Source organism: Symphalangus syndactylus, chromosome 19 (genome assembly GCF_028878055.3).
Source record: "Symphalangus syndactylus isolate Jambi chromosome 19, NHGRI_mSymSyn1-v2.1_pri, whole genome shotgun sequence".
NCBI lineage: Eukaryota > Metazoa > Chordata > Mammalia > Primates > Hylobatidae > Symphalangus > Symphalangus syndactylus.
Window position 1 is genome coordinate 9,775,016 of NC_072434.2, and position 23,076 is coordinate 9,798,091.

Sequence of the window (23,076 nt, forward strand, 5' to 3'; positions counted from 1 at the left end):
GAGCAGCATCCCAACCTACCCTGGATTCAGACCGTGTAGACAAAGTTCCAGATCTCTCCTGCTTTGATTAGATCTGGGACCTCAAGATGGCTTGGGCCTGAGCCAGACCACCCCAGAATTGCTACAGGTCCCTCCCCTAGACCTGCTCTGCTTAATGGAAACTGCAGGCGTCTCTCCAATCTCAACCATTCTCTCGGAATGTTGAAGGGGCCACTAGTGTGGTGAAAGGGAAGAAACATGAACTTTGGAGTCGAGGGGTCCAGGTCACAGTCCCAGCTCTGTCTCTTAGTAATTGTAAGACCTTGAACCTTTGCCTTTGAACCTATTTCCTTATCTGTAAAATGTGATAATAGGAGTTATGAGCATTAAATGTGAAAAGTGATTTTTGAACTGTTCTGTACACATATTAGGATCTAGACCCCATGTCTCTAAAATGCCGTAAGGAGTTAAAAGGCAGTCTAAAAACAAAACAAAAAAATATATGAGCCGTTACACTGATTTATTATTCTTGGTCTTCGTTTCCTGGTTGGTAAGGTACAGGGCCCAGTACCCGTTGCTTAGTTCAGGCCAGTTTCCTGTTATAATGGCAAATATTACCACCCGGCAGGGGTTGTGAATGAGGTCCCTGTCACAAAGCACATGGCCTTGTTCCTTAATTGCCAGGGTGGAATTAATTTGCTCTTCCTGTTTCTTTTGTGACAGGAAGTAGATGTCCTTGAATTTCAGTTGATTAATGGAGGCCTCTGAGCAGAGTGCTCCAGCCTCTGTTGCTTTTAATCCTTATGCAATGTAAGGCTCTAATTTGATAATTTTGCTGTTTTTTAGATGGATCACCTACTGGTTGAAAATATTGAGCGGGAAACGTTTCATCTCTGCTCCCGCCTCATTAATGGGCCGTACCGGCGGACGGTGAGAGCCCTGGTCTTCACATTAAAGCACCGAGCTGAAATCCGGGCTCAGGTGAAGAGCGGCTCGCTGCCAGTCGGCACGTTTGTACAGACCCACAAAAAGTGACCTGAGGACGGTTCCAGCCCTGGGCCAGGCAGAGAGGAAAATGGGCCTGTCTCTGCCGTTCAAAGACGCTTTTGAGTTTGGGTGATGGCTGATGCTGGCTGTGCTAGATTTTCCCATGGTGCCGTTCCTTTGCAGACAGAGGATTCGGAGAGCCCTAGGAGACAGGCCTGCAGGAATGTGCTTCATTAGCTGGAGTGCGCTGGTGCTGCCTAACAGAACGCACACTGGCTGTCACTAGGAAGCGCCATACGGTTGCTATCACCCAACGTGGTGAAAGGGTGATGGATTTCACTGTGAGTATGCCAAGGACACCTCTAAACTTCCCCCCATGTCAGGCAGATGAAGTTACTACTTTATTTCACCACCCTGCAGGTAACTGAAACTCAATTACCGCTGCCGCTCACTCGGTTCCATCCCCCTGAGTTTAGATAGCTCTGGTGCCTCTCAGAACTCCCCTGTCTGTTCTCTTTGCTCTACCCCAGGGGTGAGCCTGCCAGAGCCAGCCGACTACCCCTTCTTCCCAGAGCTCACTTATCTGAACGTTTCAGCTCTCCCTGGAAGACCTTCTGCGTTGGTCTCCAGAGCCCCCATGCTGAGGCTACTAATGAGGAACTGGCCCGAAGCCTCCTACACCTCAGGGTTTATTTGAATACGCTGGCGCTCTCAGTTTAGGGCTCTGTAGAAGATACATAATGAAATTTCTCTTGAAATGAATTACTGCAGTAGAAAAAAGTACATACCTATATATGTTAAAATGAAATATCTCTACACCGGCCTGTTTTAACAATTATGTAAATAATACTTGTTTTTTAAAAGTAATAATATGCTGGGAATTTTTTTTTCTAAAACAAAAGGTGGAGTTTGTTCACTGAAAAGTGTTTTGGGTTGAGAAAGGGTACAGTTGGTGAAATTTAAAAATGATGGAACAAGGATTTGAGGAATGTAGAAGACTCAAGGAAGTGGGGATTAGATTAGGGGAGACTGGAACACATTTGTAATCTGAAAGGAAGGAGCTGGTAGAAAGGGAGAGACTTAAAATCCAAAAAAAAAGAAGATGAGTTGAAAAACAAGGGGAGAAGGGACGAGACTAACGTTATTGCCTAACTTCTAAATGCTGGGCACTTTTCCTAAGACAGTTTATTAACATTTACGTGGATCAAAAACAAGGGGAGAAGGGACAGGACTGACATTATTGCCTACCTTCTAAATGCTAGGCACTTTTCCTAAGACAGTTTATTAACCTTTACCTGGATCTTTATATAGTTTTGTAAAAATATCGCTTACTTCTCTCACCCATTGTATTAAGTAGGTATTGTTGTTTTCATTTTTTAGATTTATTTGTTTATTTAGCAACCATTTCCTGAGCATCCATTCTGTGGGGTAGGTGTATACTGAGCAGTAGTTACAAGTGGGAGCCTGAGGCTCACTGAGCAGAAACATCACCTTCAGTTTCTCACTGCTAGTAACTATTGGAGCTAGAATAATAATAATCGAGCATTTACCCTGGGCCCAGCACTGTGGTAACCATTTTACAAAAAGAAAATACCCAGTTAAACATGAGAAAAGTGAGGCTCAGAAAGGTATAGTAACTTACTCAAGGTCACGCAGATAGTGAATGACAGATCTAAGATTCAAAATCCGGGTCTATTTGACTGTATATGGTTCCCTTGGATGATTTCATCCACTCTCATGTTTTCAAGCATCGTTTACATGCTGATGACATTCCAGTTTGTATCTTCAGCCCAGACCTGTCCCCTGACTTTCAGATGATATTTCCTAGATGCCCCATAGACATCTCAGATATGACATGTCTTCTCTCCATTGGCAGTACCAGCAAGCCAGACACTCCATCTAGGAACTCAAGGGGTCAGCCTAGACCCCACATCTCCCACCCTCAGCCAACCAAGTCCTGGTGGTTTGATTAGGTTGGTGCAAAAGTAATTGTGGTTTTTGCCATTACTTCTAATGTATTACTTCTTTGCATTTGCTATTCCAGTTGCAATGCTCTTTCCCCAGACATCTGCATGTTCTTGTCCTCACTTGCTTTAGGTCTCTCTTTCCCTTATCAAAAAGGCCTTTGCTGACTACCCTAAATACAATAGCACTCCCTCCCAACTGTTCTTTAATGCTGTACCTAGCTTTATTTTTCTTTAGAATATTTATTACTCTTTAACATAGTTATTTCTTTATTGTCTATCTCCCCACTCCCAGAATGTAAGCTTCATGAAAGCAGAGTCTTTGTTCTGTTCCCTGCTATATCTCCAGCATCTGGAACAGAGCCTGGGACAAGCTAGGTCTCCATAACTATTTACTGGATAGTTGAGTGACTGGTTGTGGATGTACAGGATAAGCATCTAATTCAATCAGGGAGTGCTTCCTGGAGGAGCTGATACCTGTGTTCAGTCTTAAAGGGCAGGAGTTTGGATAGGGGAATGTTAGTTAATATAATGAAAATTTCAAAATTAAAGGGCAGGAGTAATTAATTGGATGGTTGAGATGCATGCCTGGCAGAGCAAGCAGAGTATGGAAAAACCCAGAAGTGGAGATATCTGGAAGGTGATTGGTATGGCTGGAGTAGAGGACACTGGCAGGAGAGTAGCTGGAGATGAGGCAGGAGAGGAAGGCAAGGACCAGGACCAGGTTTGAAGGGTCTTGAGCATCAGGTGAAGGCGTTAGACTGATTCGAAGCAGGAACTGATCACTTTTGTGTTAATAGGCTATGTGGAAGAGAAGCTGGGGTAGGGAGACTGGAAGTAGCAAGCTTCATGTTTAAAGAACCAAAGAGTTCTGCTAACTTAGGAACCCAGAGTAAGTTGAAAACAAATTGCTCTCTGGCTGAAAGCCTTCAGTGGTGATAGTTGGAAAGTAGAATGATTGCAGAGATGTGCTTTGGAGATTTGGAAAGCAGGCTGTGTTATTTGTGGCTGTTTTCTCCTTGATGCATGTGCAGAATTTCCATGAACGCTAATGGAGCTATTCTGAGCATTTGCTGAAGGGAAGGAAGCTTGCAGACATCCCTCCCAATCTTGCCCACACACTGAGAAGTAACTCGGAGCTACAGTCTGTTAAAAATGAAAAGGTTGAGGCTGGGTGCATTGGTACATGCCTATAATCCCAGTGCTTTGGGAGGTCGAGGCAGGCAGATCACCTGAGGTCAGGAGTTCGAAACCAGCCTGGCCAACATGGTGAAACCCTGTCTCTACTAAAAATACAAAAATCAGCCAGATGTGGTGGCAGGCGCCTGTACTCCCAGCTACTTGGAAGGCTGAGGCATGAGAATCGCTTGAACCTGGGAGACGGAGGCTGCAGTAAGCCAAGATCGTGCCACTGCACTCCAGCCTGGGCAACAGAGTGAGACTCTGTCTCAAAAAAAAAAAAAAAAAAGAAAAAAGTTGCCCCCGAAATGGGGTGAGAGTAGTTCCTGAGACCTCTGAGTTACCTGTAAGTCAAGGTGTGAATATGTCTTATAAGCAAGTTCAGTTGCTAGGGGAAATGTGGGAAAGTAAATACCATTTGTGTCTGCTCTAATAGCTTATTGATGCTTTTCTTGTAGTGGTTAATTTGGAGGTCCTGGTCGGGCGTGGTAGCTCATGCCTGTAATCCCAGCACTTTGGGAGGCTGAGGCAGGTGGATCACTCGAGGTCAGGAGTTTGAGACCAACCTGACCAACATGGTGAAACCTTGCCTGTACTAAAAATACAAAAATTAGCCAGATGTGGTGGCAGGCACCTGTAATCCCAGCACTCAATAAGCTGAGGCAGGAGAATTGCTTGAACCCAGGAGGCGGAGGTTGCAGTGAGCTGAGATGGCGCCATTGCACTCCAGCCTGGGCAACAGAGCAAGACTCAGTCTCAAAGATAAAATAAAATGAAAATAAATAAATAAAAATTGGAGGTCTTGGTCCTTTGTGTAGGGACTCAGTCTCTGTATTTTCATTCATTCATTCAACAAACAAATATTGCCCATCTTCTGTGTGCCAAGGACTAGACTGGCATTGGGGACACAGCAATAAAGGAGAGATAATTTCCTCTGAGTCTGGTGAGGCAGATAGACACATAACTAAATAAATAGAGTATAGCATATTGGGTGATAACTATAGACATAAAAATATTGAGAAGATGGGGAAAGGAATGAATAACACCACTGAGAGGAAGAATCTTCACAGAGGAGTTCATGTTTGAACCAAAGCCAGAAGTTCTTAGCAGAGGGCTCAGTCTATGTGAAAGCACAGAAGCGTGAGGTATATGGCTAGTTTTAGTAAAGGCAAATAATATGAGGTGGTTGAAGCATAAGGTTCTTAGGAATGGTGGTGAGAAATTGGGCAAAAAAAGTAACCAAGGCCTTGGAGGCCTTATCAACGAGTTTGGACTTTGGCCTTCAGATAATGGGATACCGTGAGAAGTTTTTGAGGAGGTGAGGGACCTAATCAGATGTGTGTTTTAGAAAGATTAAAAAAACAAAAACAAAAACAGATATTTTAAGAAAATTTTAAACATTCAAAAGAAACCCAACAATTTAAGGCAAAGGAAAGAAACACTTGAGATTCAGTAAATTAGAGGGGTTTTTTTTTTGACAAATGAAGTTTAAAGTTGCCCAAACAGATATTATTAGAGAATCCCAGGTTTGAAAAATGGCAGGAGACCCAGATAATGCATTTACTGTGTTCTGTGGTGAAGGAACAGGCAGCTGGCCTTTTTCATTTATAGAATATCAGGTTCTTAAACTTGTGCCTGTCAACCTTGGTTTTCTTTTGCTGTAGCCTCAGGCCTCAGAACCTTACTCTGAGACTGGTAATGTGTTTTGAATGTGTTTATCACAGCCAGATGGGGCAAAGGCTCAGTTTGTTACTACCCATTATTGCAAGGGAAGGGAGTCCATCCAGAAAACAAAGCTTTGGGAGTTTCAGTTAGTTGGGTGACACTACCCTGGTATCAAAGGAAAGATGGTTTGATTGGATGACATTGTATTTTCTTTAAATCAACCAAAATGATAACAGTTACTGTCAGGGATGGACTTACTCATAACCTGGGGAGGTTGGTTTCAAGATCCAAGAAGATCAAGACATCCAATCAAATGCTGTTTTTTAATGTTGATAAAATCATTCTTTCAATACATATTTGTTGAGTTCTTACGTGTCAAGTATTAGGGTAACAGGGATAGAGAAGACATAATCTTTGGCCTCAAGAAGCTTACAGTCTAGTGAAGGAGAAGACAATAAACAGACAACTTTTACTATTTATTTTTATTTTGGGAGGGGGTCAGGGTCTCACTCTGCCCAGGGTGCAGTACAGTGGTGCAATTACAGCTCACTGCAGCTTTGACCTCCCAGGTTCAAGCAAGCCTGCTACCTCAGGCCTCCCAAGTGTCTGGGACCATAGATGTGTGCCACCATACCTGGCTGATTTTTTATTAGCCAGGTTGTCACCATGTTGACCAGGCTTGTCTTGGACTCCTGGCCTCAAGTGAGCCTCCTGCCTTGGCCTCCCAAAGTGTTGGGATTACAGGCATGAGTCACTGTGCCTTGCCCAGACCATTTGTGAAAACACAAATGGGCAGGGTGCAGTGAGATTTTTAGGGGCCAGTGGTCTGGGATGTGGCAAGGACATTCTCTTGAAAGTAAAAGACGATTATTGCATCTCACTCCAACCATTAAGAAGGAAGCACAATGCCTAGGAGCCCTCTTTAGGTTTTGGAGACAGCATATCCCACACCTAGGAATATGCTCCATCCATGTACTGGATGACACAGAAAGTTGTCAGTTTTGATTGGGACCCAGAGCAGGAAAGGGCTCAGCAGAAGCTCCAGGCTACAACACAAATGGCCATGCGGTGTGGGACAGATGAGCTGGCAGAGCCCAAAGTACCTGAGGTATCTGTGGTGGGAACAGATGCCTGTGAAGTTTATGACAAGACCCTACAGGAAAATCACAATGTAGACACCTGGGGTTCTGGAGCAGGGCCATGCCATCTGTAGCCAAGAATTGTATACTTCTTAAGAAACAACTCTTGATGCTACAGGGTTCTGGTAGAGACAGATCATCAGACCATGGATCATCAAGTTGACCATGTGACCAAAGCTGTTCATCATGAGCTGGATTCTGCCATATCCACCAAGTCATAAGGTCAGTCAAAGCCAGCAGCAATTCCTAAGATAGAAATAGTACAACTGGGGTTGGGCATAGCAGGGCCAGAGGGCAGAAGATAGTTACGTGAGCAGGTGGCCGAGACATCTATGTCATCCACTACCTTTGCACCAGTACCTGCCTGTCCCTCATTTCACACCTTTGGCTGCCTGGGGAGCTCTTTATATCCAGCTGATGGAAGAGAAAAAAAGCCATGCCTTGTCCTTAGATAGGTCAGCTCAGTGTGTGTGAGCAAGACAAAAAGAGACCGTGGCTGCACTGCAACCCCACACATTGGCATCCTTGAAAGACAGCAGAGTGGGGAGTCCTTCTAGTGGGCATAGCTTGTGGATCATGCACCTAGCCATCCACTGTATGTGGAAGGAGAAGGAGCCTGAGCTTAGACTATACATGGATCTCATGGGCAGTGGTGAATGGCTTGGCTGGTTGGTAAGGGGTCTGAAAGGAATAAGATTGGAAAATTGGAAACAAAGAGACCTGTGGTGGAGGCATGTAGTTGGACCTATAGGAGTGGGCACCAAGTGTGAAGATCATTGTATTCCATGTAAACACCCACCAGAGAGCACATACCATGGAGAAGCACTAAACAACAATGTACACACAGTTGACATCAACCAGTCTCTGAGGCCACCCCAGAGCTGACACAATGGGTGTATAAACAGCAACCATGGTGGTGTAGCCATTTTCACACTGCTATAAAGATACTACCTGAGACTGGGTAATTTAAGAAGGAAAGAGGTTTCATTGACTCACATTTCTACATGGCTGTGGAGGCCTCAGGAAACTTACAATCATGGCAGAAGGCAAGGGGAAGCAGGCATCTTCTTCACAAGACAGCAGGGGAGAGAGAGAGCGCAAAGGGGGAACTGCCAAACACTTTTAAACCATCGGATCTCTTGAGAAGTCACTCACTATAAAGACAACAGCATGGGGAAACCAGCTCCATGATCCAATCACTTCCCACCATGTCCCTCCCTCAACATGTGGGGACTATAATTCGAGTTGAGATTTGCGTGGAGACACAGAGCCAAACCATATCAGATGGTATGGCGTGGCTCCCACTCACCAAGATTGATCTAGCTATTGCTGCTGCTGAGTGTTCGGCCTCCCAATAACAGAGACCAACTCTCACCAAGGTATAGCTCCATCCCTTGAGAACAACCAGCAGCCACTTGGGAAGTTGACTATATTAAACCCTGTCCACCCTGGAAAGAGCTGTGATTCGTTTTTGCTGGAATAGATGTATATTCCAGATATGAGTTTGTCTTCACTGCTTGTAGAGGTTCATCCAGCATAACTCTCAAAGGGCTTATAGAATGTTTAATCTACTGGGATAGATTGTGGGACCTATAGATTATGGGATAGTCATACCGGATCCCATATGATTCCGCAGCAAAGGAGGTGCAGCAGTGGGCACATGGTGACAGGGTCCACTTGTCCTTTCATCTACTGCGCTATCCTGAAGCTGCCAGCTTGGAACTGTGTCGAAGGCACAGCTGGGGCACCAGCTCAGAAACCCTGAGAGAAGAGCTGCCATCCTCCAGGGTGCAGCACGTGTTTGAAATCAAAGACCGTTACGTGATGCTTTGTCTCCAATAGGTAGAATACATGAGTTCAGGAACCAAGAAATGAAAGCAGGAGTGCTCTCACTCTTACCATCACTTCTAGTGACCCACTTGGAGTGCCTCCTGTTCTCATAGTTCTGGGCTCTGCAGGTTTAGAGGTTTTGAGTTACAAAGGAGGAACACTTCCACTAAAAGAAACATCGAGATTACCATGAACTATTAGCTGTGACTGCACCTGGGCACTTGAGCTCCTCATATCAAGAGACCTACTAGGGAAGAAGAGTCACCATTCTTTGAGGGATGATTAATCCTGATCATCAGGAGGAGGTACAGCTGCTGTTAAGCAATGGAGGGTAGGGAGGTACATCTTTGGTACTCAGTTGATTCACGTGGAGACTTCTCGGTATTCCTTTGCCCAATTTTTTTTTCTTTTTCTTTTTTTGAGATGGAGTCTCTGTCACCCAGGCTGGAGTGCAGTGGCACCATCTCGGCTCACCGCAACCTCTGCCTCCTAGGTTCAAGCTATTCTCCTGCCTCAGCCTCCCGAGTAACTGGGATTACAGGTGTGTGCCACCATGCCCAGCTGATTTTTGTATTTTTAGTAGAGATGGAGTTTCGCCATGTTGGCCAGACTAGTTTTGAACTTCTGGCCTCAAGCAGTCCACCTGCCTCAGCTTCCCAAAGTGCTCGGATTACAGGCATGAGCCACTGTGCCCGGCCCCTTGCCCAATATTTATAAAATAATTAAAGTGCCCAGACCGTGACCTGAGCAGGATATGCTGACTTCAGGCTCAGCCCCCTCAGGGCTGAGGGTCTAAATCATGCCTCCGTGGAAGTGACGGAGACTGGAACACGTGCTGGCTGAGGGTAAGGAGGATCTAGAATGGATAGTAGAAGAGGGAGATGATGAGTATCAGTTGTGGCCTCAAGACCAGTCAGTGATGGAGGTTGTAGTTTGTCCAGCTTACTTTCCTAAGTTTCCCCCAGGAAAGGAGGCCCACCAGAACTTAAACCAAAAAGTAGAGCTGAGCAGCACAAGTGTGGGCTGTAGTGGACACCATCCTGTGCTGCCCAGACCCCCCAACCACCATGCTTGCTGGGCCTCTTCCCACAGCTACTGGGAGTGCCCTCAGCCAGCAGCCGTCAGCTGTCAGCCCCCTGGGAATTGTCTTCAATGGAAGGGTTACCTCACTGACATACCCCTTTCCCAGGCAGGTCAGTTCAAGGTTATGAAGGCCTGGCCCCACTGCCTCAACTTGACAACTCGGAAGGGCCATCCCAGCTTCAAGAGCCTCCCATGGGACTGGCTGAGGTCTTCATACAGCATCAGAGCCCAATTTATCTCTCTGCGCAATCCTGCTTCCTTTCCTGCCCCCTCCCCAAGAGCAATCCCTGATAAACTTCCTGCATGCTAATCTCCATCTCAGAGTCTACTTTCCAAGGAAGTGGGCCTGTAACATAGCTCTTCTAGTTTTTGGTAACAACTCTAGAACAGGGGTCAGCAAACTTTTTTTTTTCTTTTGAGACGGAGTCTCACTCCATCGCCAGGCTAGAGTGCAGTGGCGCAATCTTGGCTCACTGCAACCTCTGCCTCCCAGATTCAAGCGATTCTCCTGCCTCAGCCTCCCGAGTAGCTGGGACTACCATGCCACCACACCCAGCTAATTTTTGTATTTTTAGAGAGATGGGGTTTCACCATATTGGCCAGGATGCTCTCGATCTCTTGACCTCGTGATCCGCCCTCCTCGGCCTCCCAAAGTGCTGGGATTATAGACATGAGTCACCGCACCCAGCCAGCAAACTTTTTTAAAGGAACAAATAGTAAATATTTTAGGCTTTGTGAGCCATATGGTCTCTGTCACAACTATTCAGCTCTGCTATTGTAATACAAAAGCAGCTGTGGACAGTATGTGAATGAGTGAATGTGGCTGTGTTCCAATAAAACTTTATTTACAAAAACACGTGGTGGGCTGCATTTGGTTCATGGGCCTTAGCATGCCAAAACATGCTCTAGAGAAATACTTTTACATACGTGCAAAGGAGGCATGTACAAAGATTTTAATTGCAACATGGTTTGTAACAGCAAAATTTTAGAAACGGTCTAAATGCACATTTAAAAAAGAATGGTTAAATCGTACATCTAAAATGGTTAAATTGTACATCCAGATTTTGGAATACCGTGCAGTGGATAAAAAGAATGAGTTTAGGTTTGTATAACAGCACTGTCTAATAGAAATATAACGCAAACCACATACGTATTTTTGAATTTTCCAGTAGCCACATAAAAAATATAAAAGGAAACAGATTAATTTTAATAATATATTTTGAGTCCAATATGCCCCAAATATTATTACTTTGACATGTAATCAATGTAAAAATTACTGAGACATTTTGCATTTTTTGTACTAAGCCTCTGAAATGTGGTGTGTATTTTACTCTTACAGTGCATCTCAGTTTGGGCTAATTACGTTTTCAAGTGCTTCTAGCCTCATGTGGCTACTGTGTTGGACCACGCAAATTTATCAGTACTGACATGGGAACATCACTGAGACATATTGTTAAGTGAAAAAAGGAAGTTGCAGTACCATATGTACACTATGAACTATTTATGTAAGGGAAAAAAACTATTTCCATAGAAACATATTGAGAAAAAGAAAAAAAAGATGTGTACAGATATATACCCAATTTAGAGAGACGTTTTGGATGGGGTGAGGGGTTTTTGGTCAGGAGGGACTCACTCCCCTTGCCTGATTTTTTAAAATAAGTTTTTATTTTGGAGTGATTTTAGATACACAAAAAGTGGCAAAAATACAGAGAGTTCATGTATGCCCCTCACCCAGTTTCCACCATTGTTAACGTCTTACAGTAGTGTGGTACATCTGTCAAAATTAAAAGTCCACTGTTGGTATACTACTATTACTAAACTCCAGACTTCATCTTCCCACCGATGTCCTCTTTCTGTTTCAGGATTCAGTCCGGGATCCCAGGCTGCACTCAGTCATCCTGTCTATCCTGTCTCCTCTGTTCTGTGACAGTTTCTCAGGCTTCCCTTGTTTCCCATGACCTTGACAGTCTTGAGCAGTACTGGCCAGGCATCTCGTAGACTGTCCCTTCAGGGTTTTGGGGAAGAACACCACTGAGATGAAGCGCCCGTCTCATCACTTCACACCAGGGGGCACATGGCTTCCACAGGACTATTGGCTGGTGATGCTAGCCTTGAGTTCTTGGTTACGTTAGCATTTGCCACATTTTCCCACTATGAAGTTGTCATTTTTCCCTTTCCATATTTTTTTTTTTGGAGGCAAGTCACCAAATCTAAACTTCACTCACAGGTTAGGGGGCTGGGGGTGGATTAAACTCCACCTCCTGGAGAGTGGAGTATCTACCTATATAATTTGGAAGTCTTCTTTCAGGAAGATTTGTCCCTTCTCTGCCACTTAATTTTTGTGATTATTTATTAATATATCAATATAGACTCATATTTATTTTATGCATTGGGCTGTAATCGGATTTTTTTCATAGTGAACATAAATTCATATAATGTATTTTTTATTGCAGAAAACATACAAAAACCACGTTGTATGAGAAACAAGCTCTTATGATTGGCAAGGATTTTTCCTCCACAGCTTTTCATGTCTGCCTTTGAGTAGGATAATTGTTAGCTTATTGCTGTTCAATCGTAGACATGTTATTTCAACTCTCCAGACCTCCATTTCCCCATCTAAGTAAGAGAATAGTTTGTGAAATGGTCTCACAGGTGAAGAAGGGGATGGTGTTTGTATGTTTGTAAGTTTCCACATATTTTGTTGCCGATTAATAGACCCTTAGTCCTTAATGGTTATCTTCTTTTATTTATGTTGGAAAATGAACTCAGAGCTAATAGCCCTTGAGAACATCCTGTAAACATAATCAATATTTATATCCCCCATTACAACCCCAAAGGGTTCGCCTTCCTTGCGCTTTCACCCTTCTAAGTGGGATTACGTTTTCCTTTTATTCCTCAGCTTTTTCTCCAGCGGCTGAAGGCTAACCTGAGGCCTTGCATTCCCAGTCCCGCTGACTTCTTTGGCCTCATTCTTGTGCCTCTCATCTAGCTATGTACAGCCACACGAATGTCCTCATTTATCACCCTGCATCATCCTCAAATTCGTATGTTGAAGTCCTCACCCCCAGTACCCCAGAATGTGACTGTATTTGGAGATAGGGCCTTTACAGAGGTAATTAAGGTAACATGAGATCATATGGGTGAGCCCTAATCCAGTATGACTGGTGTCCTTGTAAGAAGAGATTAGGATGCAGACAGCACACAGACCATGTGAGGACACAGCAAGAATGTGGCCATCTACAAGCCAAGGAGAGAGGCCTCAGAAGAAACCAAACCCACTGACACCTTGATCTTGGACACCTAGTCTCCAGAACTGTGACAAAATAAATCTGTTGTTTAAGCCATCCAGTCTGTGGTACTTTGTTATGGCAGCCCTAGTAGAAGCTAATACACACGACCATGAATGAAAATGCTTCCTGAGCTGGGCGCGGTGGCTCACGCCTGTAATCTCAGCACTTTGAGAGGCCAAGGCGGGCGGATCATGAGGTCAGGAGATTGAGACCATCCTGGCTAACACAGTGAAACCCCATCTCTACTAAAAATACAAAAAAAAATTAGCTGGGCGTGGTGGTGGGCGCCTGTAGTCCCAGCTACTCGGGAGGCTGAGGCAGGAGAATGGCGTGAACCCAGGAGGCGGAGCTTGCAGTGAGCCGAGATCGCACCACTGCACTCCAGCCTGGGTGACAAAGCAAGACTCTGTCCCCAAGAAAAAAGGAAAAGAAAAAAAAAGAAAATGCTTCCTGAATACCTCCCTCCTCTATGCCAGGCCCGGTGACAGGTCCCAGGCTGCAGAGATGAACCAGACAGGGGCTCACAGTCCAATAAGGAGCCAAGTCATCCATCTATTGCAATCTGACATACTAGGGGCTGAGTGGGAGACTGTGGGAGCACAGTGGAGGGACCACTGAACTATGCCTGTAGAGGGGCCTGGCCCGGAGGGTATCAGGAAAGGTTTAGCAGAAATGCTGACTCGTGAGCTGGGTTTGAGAGGTTTAAAGGAGTTTCCCAGACAGTGAATGGCATTCCAGGTACAAGGAAAGGTATGTGCAAACGTGGAAGCTAGAAGGATGTCAAAGAACAGGAGTAAGTGTGACGTGGATGGAGCCAAAGTGCAGCAGGGGAGGAATAGCCTGAAGTGAGCCTGGAGAAGGAGGCAGAGGCCAGTGTGTGGGTGGCCTGAGTGCTGGGCTGGGAATTTTCACTTGGAGAACTTTAAAGGTTTTGAGGTGAGGAAACTCCTAAGTAAAATTATGGTTACATGTATCAGGGGCTTACTACGTAGGTAACTATTTGTTAACCAGCAAATATGGAGCACCTATAGCACATCAGGTGTTTGTTTTCTGTTTCCCTCTCCACCTGAATGTGAACTTCTCCAGGGAAGGGACTGTCTGATTTATTTCTGTGTCCCCAGCAGAGTCTGGTACAGATCAGGGGCTCTATACACATGCACTGAATGAGTAAATAATAGCCCAGGCAGGAGGCCAAGCCCTCCCTCAGCCAGGGGTCTTCATGGTTCTGAAGTTGGTGCTGGGTCAGCAAATCTCTATATGTGCAAGAGCCCCATCCCCTCCTGCCTGATGTAGAGAGCAAGGCTCCCAAAGAAGCACTAAGGGTTGGATTACTTCAGAGCCAGAAAACACATAGCCTGTGGCAGGTTTACCTCTGAGATAAGCAGCCCACATGGCATGGAGATGACTTGAGGCCAGCTCACAAGGGAGAAGCATCCAGCATTGCCACAGGGGCCTCCAGACCAGGACTTCAGCGGATCAAATAGGGGAGGCTGTGTGTTAGCGGGGAATCAAAATCATCAAAGCCCCAACCACCAGGTAGTGAACTCCTGTACAGGCTAGAGACTGTGCTGGGTACTCTGCGCTGTTTGCCTTAGTCTCCCAGATGTGACCCCACCCCTTAATCTTCTCTCCATCCCCTTATGCCTGACCCTCTTACCCAGTCTTCTTGGGAGCCGCTTGTCCCTTCTCTAATCAATTCTACACTCAGCAGCCAGAGTGAATGTCTAGAATATACCGCAGGTCATGTCACTCCCCTGCTCAAAACCCTTCAATGGGTCTGGGTGTGGTGGCTCATGCCTGTTATCCCAGCACTTTAGGAAGCCAAGGTGGGAGGATCACTTGAGCCCAGAAGTTTGAGACCAGCCTGGGCAACATAGTGAGATCTCTTTATCTCTTTACAAAAGAAAAAAAAAAATAGCCAGATGTGGTGACATGCACCTGTGGTCCCAGCTACTTGGGAGGCTGAAGTGGGAGGATTGCCTGAGCCTGGAAAGTTGAGGCTACAATGAGCCGTAATTGCACCACTGCACTCCAGCCTGGGCAACAGAGCATAATCTTGTCTCAAAAAACAAAACAAAAAACAAAACAAAAAAACAACACAACCTTCCAATGTCTCCGATCACCCTAAGAATACAACAAAAGTCCTTACAGTGGCCTACAAGGTCCTCCATGTCGTGGCCTCTGGCACCATCTCCATCTGTGTCCTACCCCAGGCTCCAGCCTCTCTGGTCTTCTGTCCCTCAAACTCCCTGACTATACCCCTTCCTTGGGGCATCTGCATGCACTCTTCCCTCTGCCCAGCATGCCCTGATTGCCCCGAGGTGACTTCTTGTCCTTCAGTTCTTACCTCCTCAGAGAGGCCTACCCTGGCCACCCTCTCTAATTAGGCCCACACCCCCAAGTCACTCTCTGACACATCAGTGCTTTTTTTCTTCATAGGACTTAAAACCATCAGAAGTTATCACATGCGCTTCTTTATTCCCTTGCTAATTTTTTTGCTTCTCTCACCAGAACTCTTCCTGGGAGCAGCGACCTTGTCCGTCTCTCCTTCACTGGACCTCCAGTGCTTGGCACAAGGCTTGGCCCCGAGCGGGGCTCCATGCATATGTGCTCATGAGTGGATGGCACCCCCCCTCCCCATGCCTCCAGGCTGGCCTCTGATAGTCCACGCAGCTGAGCGGACAGTCTGGGCTCCATGGGAAAAGCTAATCCCAAGCGTGTGGACTGACAGATGGTGTGGACCCCAGAGCGGAGGCGCAGCTTTTATTAGTTTGAGTTGCTTTTGCTTGGAATAGGATTAGCATAAGTACCATCCCAGGCAAGTGGATAAGGTAAAGCTGTGTTAGTTACATTCAGGTTTTGTTTCTCGGCCACAATCCTGGGCCAAACTTCTGCTGCGTCAGTCCAATTCATGCCTAAGGGTACAACTCAGGAAGGTCAACCGGAGTGGCCAGTCCCCTCTCCACATTGACCTCTGGAGTGGCCTGTCCAACTCCTAAGTCCAATCTTCCCACACCGGGCAGAAAGCTTTTTAGTGGCCCCGTTGCCCCCGCGTGAAGCCTGAACACTTTATGATGATGAAGATGAAGATGTGATGATGGTAGCCATCACACAGCTCTCCCATGGAACCCTCACGACAACCCTGCAAGGCAGACAGTATCACCATCCTCTTTTGGCAGATGAAAAGCTGATGGCTCAGAGAGGTTAAATGACTTGCCCAAGGTGACTGAACCAGGAGGCCACAGACAGGCTCCAAATCCCAGTCTGGACCGATTGGATGGGCATTCCCGGGTGGGCCGGCCTCCCTCTCTGGCAAGGCTGTCATGCTCCCCCAGTGCCCTGGCTTCAGCTTTGGCTGGATCAGTGAGGAGCCAAGTCAAAGATCAAGTCAGGGAAACTCATGTTTTCTGGCTAAGAAGTATCGCTACCCTTAATCTCTTCACTTTCTCTTCCGCTCCATGAAGGAGCATTTAACTTTTGGAAGGAGTCATTTTCCACAAAGAAACAGTTCTTAAAAATCACTGTGGGTCGGGCTCACTGGCTCACACCTGTATTCCCAGCACTTCAGGAGGCCGAGATGGGCAGATCACTTGAGCTTAAGAGTTCAAGACCAGCCCGGGCAACATGGCAAAACCCCAATTCTACAAAAAAATTCAAAAAAAAATAGCGAGGCATGGTGGCGTGCACCTGTAGTCCCAGCTACTAGGGAGGCTGAAGTGGGAGGGTCACTTGAGCCAGGAGGATGAGGCTGCAGTGAGCTAGGATGGTGCCACTACACTCCAGCCTGGGCAACAGAGACCCTGTCTCAAACAACAACACAACCACTGTGTAATAATGTGCATAATAACAATAAGAGCTAACATTTATGGAGTATTTATTAAGAGCCAAGACTATGCTCAGTGTTTTTCACACATTATCTCATTGTTTGAAATTTCAATAATGTATGTGAATAAAGGAATTCTGCATATGTGATTTTTTTTAAATAAGAGATTACAAAAAGGCAAAGAGAGAAAAGTAAGTCTCCCTGCCGCCTCTGCACTCCCATGTCCCTCTTCCCCTTTCCACAGACCACACTGTGACCAGTTCCTTTTATCCTGCAGAGAGAGTCCATGAATGACCCTCGACAGTGCTTTGAGGTAGGTATTATTATTCTGGAGTTACATATTAGGAAACTGAGGTTCTGAGACAGGAAGTCACTTTCCCAAGGTCACACCACTTCAGGGCAAAGCTGGGAGTTCACCCCAGATGGGCTGACTGAAGCCCATGTGTTGAGGGTCACCCTGCCTCCCACAAAGAGGAGAGAACCAGAAAGTTGAGCTGAGAAGTGTGTGCTGGGCAGCCAGCTGGACTCGCTCACAAATAGGCTTTGGCCGCATACATTGGTCTTGAAGAATTCAAATTTGGGCCTCAGCAAACTGGCAAATTATAAGCTGTCACAGACCATCTAGATTATTGACAAAGAGTCAAAGTTGCAAATATTACAATCCTGAATCCTACCAGTCATCATTCTTGCTGTTTCCTGCCTCCTTGCACCTCTACATCCTTGGCTGGTCATTCGCAGGTGTCAGCTCAGACAAGCTGCTCAGTATAAAGAAGGTCATGGGAAGCAGAGGAGGCAGTGCACAGCTCTGCAGCTCTAACACCCCGGCTAGGCCTCAGCTCTGCCCTCTGCATGGCTGGGGCAATCCTGTCCCTCTCCAAGCCTCAATGTCTTCACTTGGGAAATGGGAATCATTCTATCTAATCAAAAGATTTAGAGATCCTCAAGTGAGGTAATGAAACCCAAATGATGGTAATTAGCAAAACTCCCTGCAAATGTAATGTAATTTTTGTTTTTTTGAGACGGAGTCTCGCTGTGTCACCCAGGCTGGAGTGCAGTGGCGTGATCTTGGCTCACTGCAACCTCCGCCTCCCGAGTTCAAGCAGTTCTCTGCCTCAGCCCCCCCAGGTAGCTGGGATTACAGGCACCCGCCATCACACCCAGCTAATTTTTGTATTTTTAGTAGAGACGGGGTATCACCATCTTGACCAGGCTGGTCTTGAACTCCTGACCTCCTGATCCACCCACCTCGGTCTCCCAAAGTGCTGGGATTACAGGTGTGAGCCACTGTGCCCAGCTGCAAATGTAAATTTTTAATAACAATAAAGGAAAGTTGGAATAAACCTAGTAGCCTCTATGTGAAATAGGCTGGCTTACCTCACACCTGCTACCTGCTCACTTCCTTCCATTCCACCCACTAACCTGCATTTGCAAAATCGTTTACGGTTTACAAAATCCTTTTCATCCTGTTTCATTAGTCCTTGTCCAAGCCCTGTGAGGCAGGAGGTTCCAAAGATGCCTTATCCTGATGTCCCACACTGCCTTCTCTCTGGTCATGACTGCCCAGGGGCAGCAGGGGCTGAGGCTGGGCCCCCAAAGAGGGAACCCAGGTTCCTTGACTCCTGCTCCTCTCCTCTCTGAACCTGAGCAATCTCAACAGTGATGTGCAGGTGATAATCACTCCCAGTTGACAGATCAGGAAACTGAGGCTCCAAAAGAAGTGACTTGCCCAAGGTCACAGAGCTGGTGAGAGGTGGTGTGGTCTTCACACCTGGCCGTATCACTGCCCTGCTTAACACCTGCAGTGGCTGCCCTGGCCCTCTGGCTAGAAGTCATACCCCTGAGCTTGGCCCTTGAGGCTTGCAGTGATCTGGCCCTCACCTCCCTCCCCAGATTCATCTCTCAGTGCCCTTTCTACACCTCTGCCTTTCCAACTGTGTCATCATTCCCCAAACGCGCAATGACTTCTCAACCCCTTGTCTTTGCACCTGATGTTCCCTCTGCCAGGCTGCCTGTGGTCTCCTGCCCATCCTTGATTAATCCCTCCTATGCTTCCTTTGACAGGTACCTGACCTGACTTTCCTTGTTGCCATCATTACTGTACTGATCATTTCGCAGAGTGGATCAGACCCTAGGCTTTGGAGCTAAAACTGCTTGGCTTTAAGGCCTGGCTCAGCCACTTATTAGCTGAGTGATCCTGGATAAGTTCATCAACATCTCTGTGCTATGGACATGTTTTCTCAGTTGTGTCATGAAGGTCCCCCCTGGGATTGTTGCAAAGAATAAATAATACATATAGAACAGTGAGCACAGGGCCTGGCACAGCATAAGCACTCAATATATGCTACCTCTTATTATTTTCTATTATTTGTATTTGGTGATGCCTACCATCTACCCGTCCCTGTGCTGGGCATGCCTAGCTGACCCAGATGCAGTCTCTGGCTTCAGTCCCCAGGGGAGAAGAGAGGCAGGTAAATATCCCATGACAATGCGTTCATTCTGACCAAGCCACTGTTTTGTTTAAATCATCCCGCACCTGTGTTCATGAGCGCTAAAGAGCAAACACCATTCTGCAACCACTTCTTCCTCACCAGACACGGACTGGGTCCTCGTGTCCCCACCCCACTGCGTGTCTCATCCATGGGGAATGGTTTTCTGAGCTCCCCTTCTCTCCATGTTAACCCCAGAGTCAGGCTATTCCCAGAGTGCAAGGGAAGACTCAGCTGCAGCACAATTTATCTCCCTGGGCTACTCCCTCAGCTGAGATTTACGGGCTGTGCCTGTCACAGTGACCCTGCAGCCTCAATTACAGATCTGCTTCTAGGCTAGACTGGGGCAGGAACCTGCTTAGATTTGCCAAGTGGCCCCGAGGGAGAGCCACAGGCCCTGTCAAACCTGGGACCTCCAAGGGCATGGGGACCATTTAGCTGCCTCGCTTGTCACACACAAGGAAACTGAGGCTAGACACAGGAAGACACATTCAAAGCTCCCACCGGTGAAAATAGGCCCAGCATGAAGTCTAACGTGGGCCCCTGAGTGCCATTAAGGGAGCTTATTTTACCATACGTGAGTATATGACTTCATTATTATTCAAATAGTTTTCTTTCTATGTAACAAAAATATTTACTATGGAAACATGCTTTGAAACTTAAACCAAAAGCAAAATATTGCACTTCCATAAACAAAGACCCTATTCTGTCCCCACAAGCACATTAGAAATGTATTAGATGAAACTTAAACATTGCCTGGCTTCGCTGGCGGGTGGTTACAAAATGGAGTCCCATTTTTGCCAAAAGAGACGATGACCCCGAGCTCCACTTCTACATAAGCAGAAACGTATCCATCTCAGAATCTCCCCTAGTTATTCCTGGGAGTCCCCAAGAATAGCCACAAGCTAGCCTGTCAATTGTGGTCACCATATTTGCCGGTTCTTCCTCTCCAACTCTGGCTCCTTCCTCATCAATATCCTCAGTTAGCGAGGCCTTTGGAAGGAGTCCCACTGCTGCCGGCTGTTAATGTTGCCTGCAACGAGGGCAGTGTCAGGGGCAAAGATGCCTCACCCTGGTGCCCCACACCTCACCCTGGTGCCCCACGCCTCACCCTGGTGCCCCACGCCTCACCCTGGTGCCCCACGCCTCACCCTGGTGCCCCACACTGCCTTCTCTCTGGTCGTGACTGCCCAGGGGCAGCAGGGGCTAGGCCTGAACCCCCAAAGAGGGAACCCAGCTTCCTTAACTCCCAGTCCTACAAAGTACAGAGTGGAGTTTGACTTACCTGCCTCCCTGCTTGTGCATTACAACTTACCAGTTGAGAGTTCTTGGTCAGGCCACCTCTCCTCTCTGAACCTGAACAATCTCAACAGTAACACGCAGGTGATAATACCCATTTGGAACAGTCGTCATGAAGATCGAATGAGGTCATAGATACACACCGCCTGGCACATAGTAGGTGTTCACTGAATGAACCGCTGTTACCATTATTATTCTGTCTGAGGCTGAGTTTCTCCAGAAATAGACTTTAAAACATTGATTTGAGACAAGTGGTTTATTTGAGACATGAGTCAGAGGAGGTGTTGGAAGGTGAGATGGAGGAAAAGAAGCCAACAAAGGGTGTGTTATCAAGCTGATTTTTGCTGTAACCAGCCAGGGCTCAATTCCACTGAGGATTCCTGGATAATAGGGTACAACAAGCCTTACAGTTATCCCTATCAAGGGGCAAGGGAGATGGGGTATCTATCCACCAGGAATTGTCTGGGATTTGCTGCAGCAGAACGGATATTAGCTTGCTGACAACTTTCCTGCATGCATGCAGGCCAGGCCTGGTGGGCTCTGAGGCCAGAGAAAGTCCTCAGGCAGAGTCACAAGGGCTGGCCCCTTAGAGGCTGTCAGGTCGGCGTGCACTGAAATGGTGAGCATCAAGGAACACAGGCAGGACACTTTCAGTATCTGCTACAAATGCCATGTAGGGTCACTTCCTCTGAAAGACAAGACACTGAAATCTCTTTTAGGCTAGAGGAGCACAGGAGGAAGGCTACTTGGGGCCTAGTTCCAGCTGCCACCTTCTAATTGGACTGTGACCTTATTCTGCGCCATCTCTGGTCCTCAGTTTCCTCTCCTGTCAAATGGGGAGTTCAAAGCAGATGGATCTTGAGGTCCCAACCAACTCTCAGGAGTTCCTGAATTCATCTGGCTTTTTAGTTTGAGCCTCACAGCACCCCTTGGGGAGAGGTAGGAAGAGCCAGTGTGATTCTCCCTGTTGAGAGGGGAACTTCCCTTCAGACTCAGAAGGAAGGTGACTAGGCCAGTGATTCTCAATGTGGATTCCCTCTCCCTGCAGCCTTCCATCAGCTGGGCACTTGTTAGAAAATGAAAATTCTTGGGACCCACTTTAGACCTATTAAATCAGAAACACTGGGGCTGGGACCAGCAATCGACAACCCACCTTTAGCAAAGTCCCCAGGGAGTTCCGACCCTGGGCATGCTCAGGATTGAGGCCAAGGTCAGACAGTGAGCTAAAGGCAAAGCTGGAGCTGGAACCTAAGTCTTCTTTCTCCCAGGCATCCTTTGAACCATCTGCACACAGGGCCCAACCTGGGCTTCAGTGCTCCTAGTGTCTCTCAGCCCTTCCCAGATGCCTTCCTTCGCCACTCCCATCTGATGTGCCTGGGGCTTATTACAAATTTCAGCTTGGGGAGAGGAAAAGAAAACGAATTTTGAAGTCCTAGAAACTCTGGCAGAGCAGCTGGAAGCTTCTAGTTATCCCTTCTGCATACACCTACTTCCCAGGGCCACTGAAAAACGGGGGCGTCTAGCAGTGTTTCCCAAGGTCAAACAAAGCTCTTTCTTCTGCAGAGAGCCGTGGTCACAGCATCAAGTAAGGGCAGGGTTGAGTAGGGTTGGGGTAAGGTCTGGGGGTGGGGTGGGGGGTGGAGGGGTGGAATGCAGCTAGTGAAGAGTGCAGTAGAGTCCCTACAGATCCTCCAAGAGTGGCAGTTGAAATGCCTGAGAGGGGAGAGGACTTAGCCAAGGTCACTCAGCCAAATCTGGGCCTGCTGACCACGGCCCAGCTGCACAGAGGAGGCCTTTTGGCTCACTCTCTCCTCTCCAAGCTCTCCTGCAAGGGCTCTTGGGATTACCATGTCTTTGCACCATTCTACAAATCTGACTCCATGCCCACTTGGCATCATGCTTCTTGGTCTGTGCCAGGTCTAGGCTGGGCACTGGGGATGCAGAAATGTGAGTCAGCCCCGGTGACTCAGGGAATCACTGAGACACCCGCAGAAATATTCCTTGGGCAGCGGGTTGGTACCATCACACCCTCCTAGCCTCCAACCGCACTTACTTCTTCCACTGACTCTGGTTGGCTCACTCATTCCTGGGCCCCTCAGGAGCAGTTAAGGGGCTCTCCCCTTGCCTAACCCTCCAACTGCACCCTCACCTCCTATGCTCACCGATGGCTTTGCCTCCCATGCCACAAACAATATAAGCATCTCATAGCAGCTCCCTCACCCTCCTCCTGCAGGAACACGAGCTGCACTGTCGTGTTCTCAGAGGCTGTGCTGTCCTGTCGCTGCCTGCCCCTCCCCTTGTGCTCAGCCCCTTGCCTCCCACTCTGTGACAGGCCTTGCTCTACTTCAATGT

The 23,076-nt window shown here is 47.0% G+C and overlaps 1 protein-coding gene across 3 annotated transcripts in view; it reads left to right on the forward strand.

Moving 5' to 3' along the window:
• The window catches only part of TCEANC2 (transcription elongation factor A N-terminal and central domain containing 2), a 56,093-nt gene extending 42,825 nt beyond the window's left edge, over positions 1-13,268 (forward strand). Inside the window, exon 5 of one of the 3 annotated variants that reach the window (XM_055235320.2) lies at positions 826-1,833. In XM_055235320.2, the coding sequence (XP_055091295.1) occupies positions 826-1,014 (189 nt within the window). In that variant the 3' untranslated portion in view covers positions 1,015-1,833. Of the gene's footprint in view, positions 1-825; positions 1,834-11,688 lie in introns of those variants that run through there. The other 2 variants (XM_063613210.1, XM_063613211.1) reach the window with 2 other exon arrangements.
• The last annotated feature ends 9,808 nt before the right edge of the window (positions 13,269-23,076 follow it).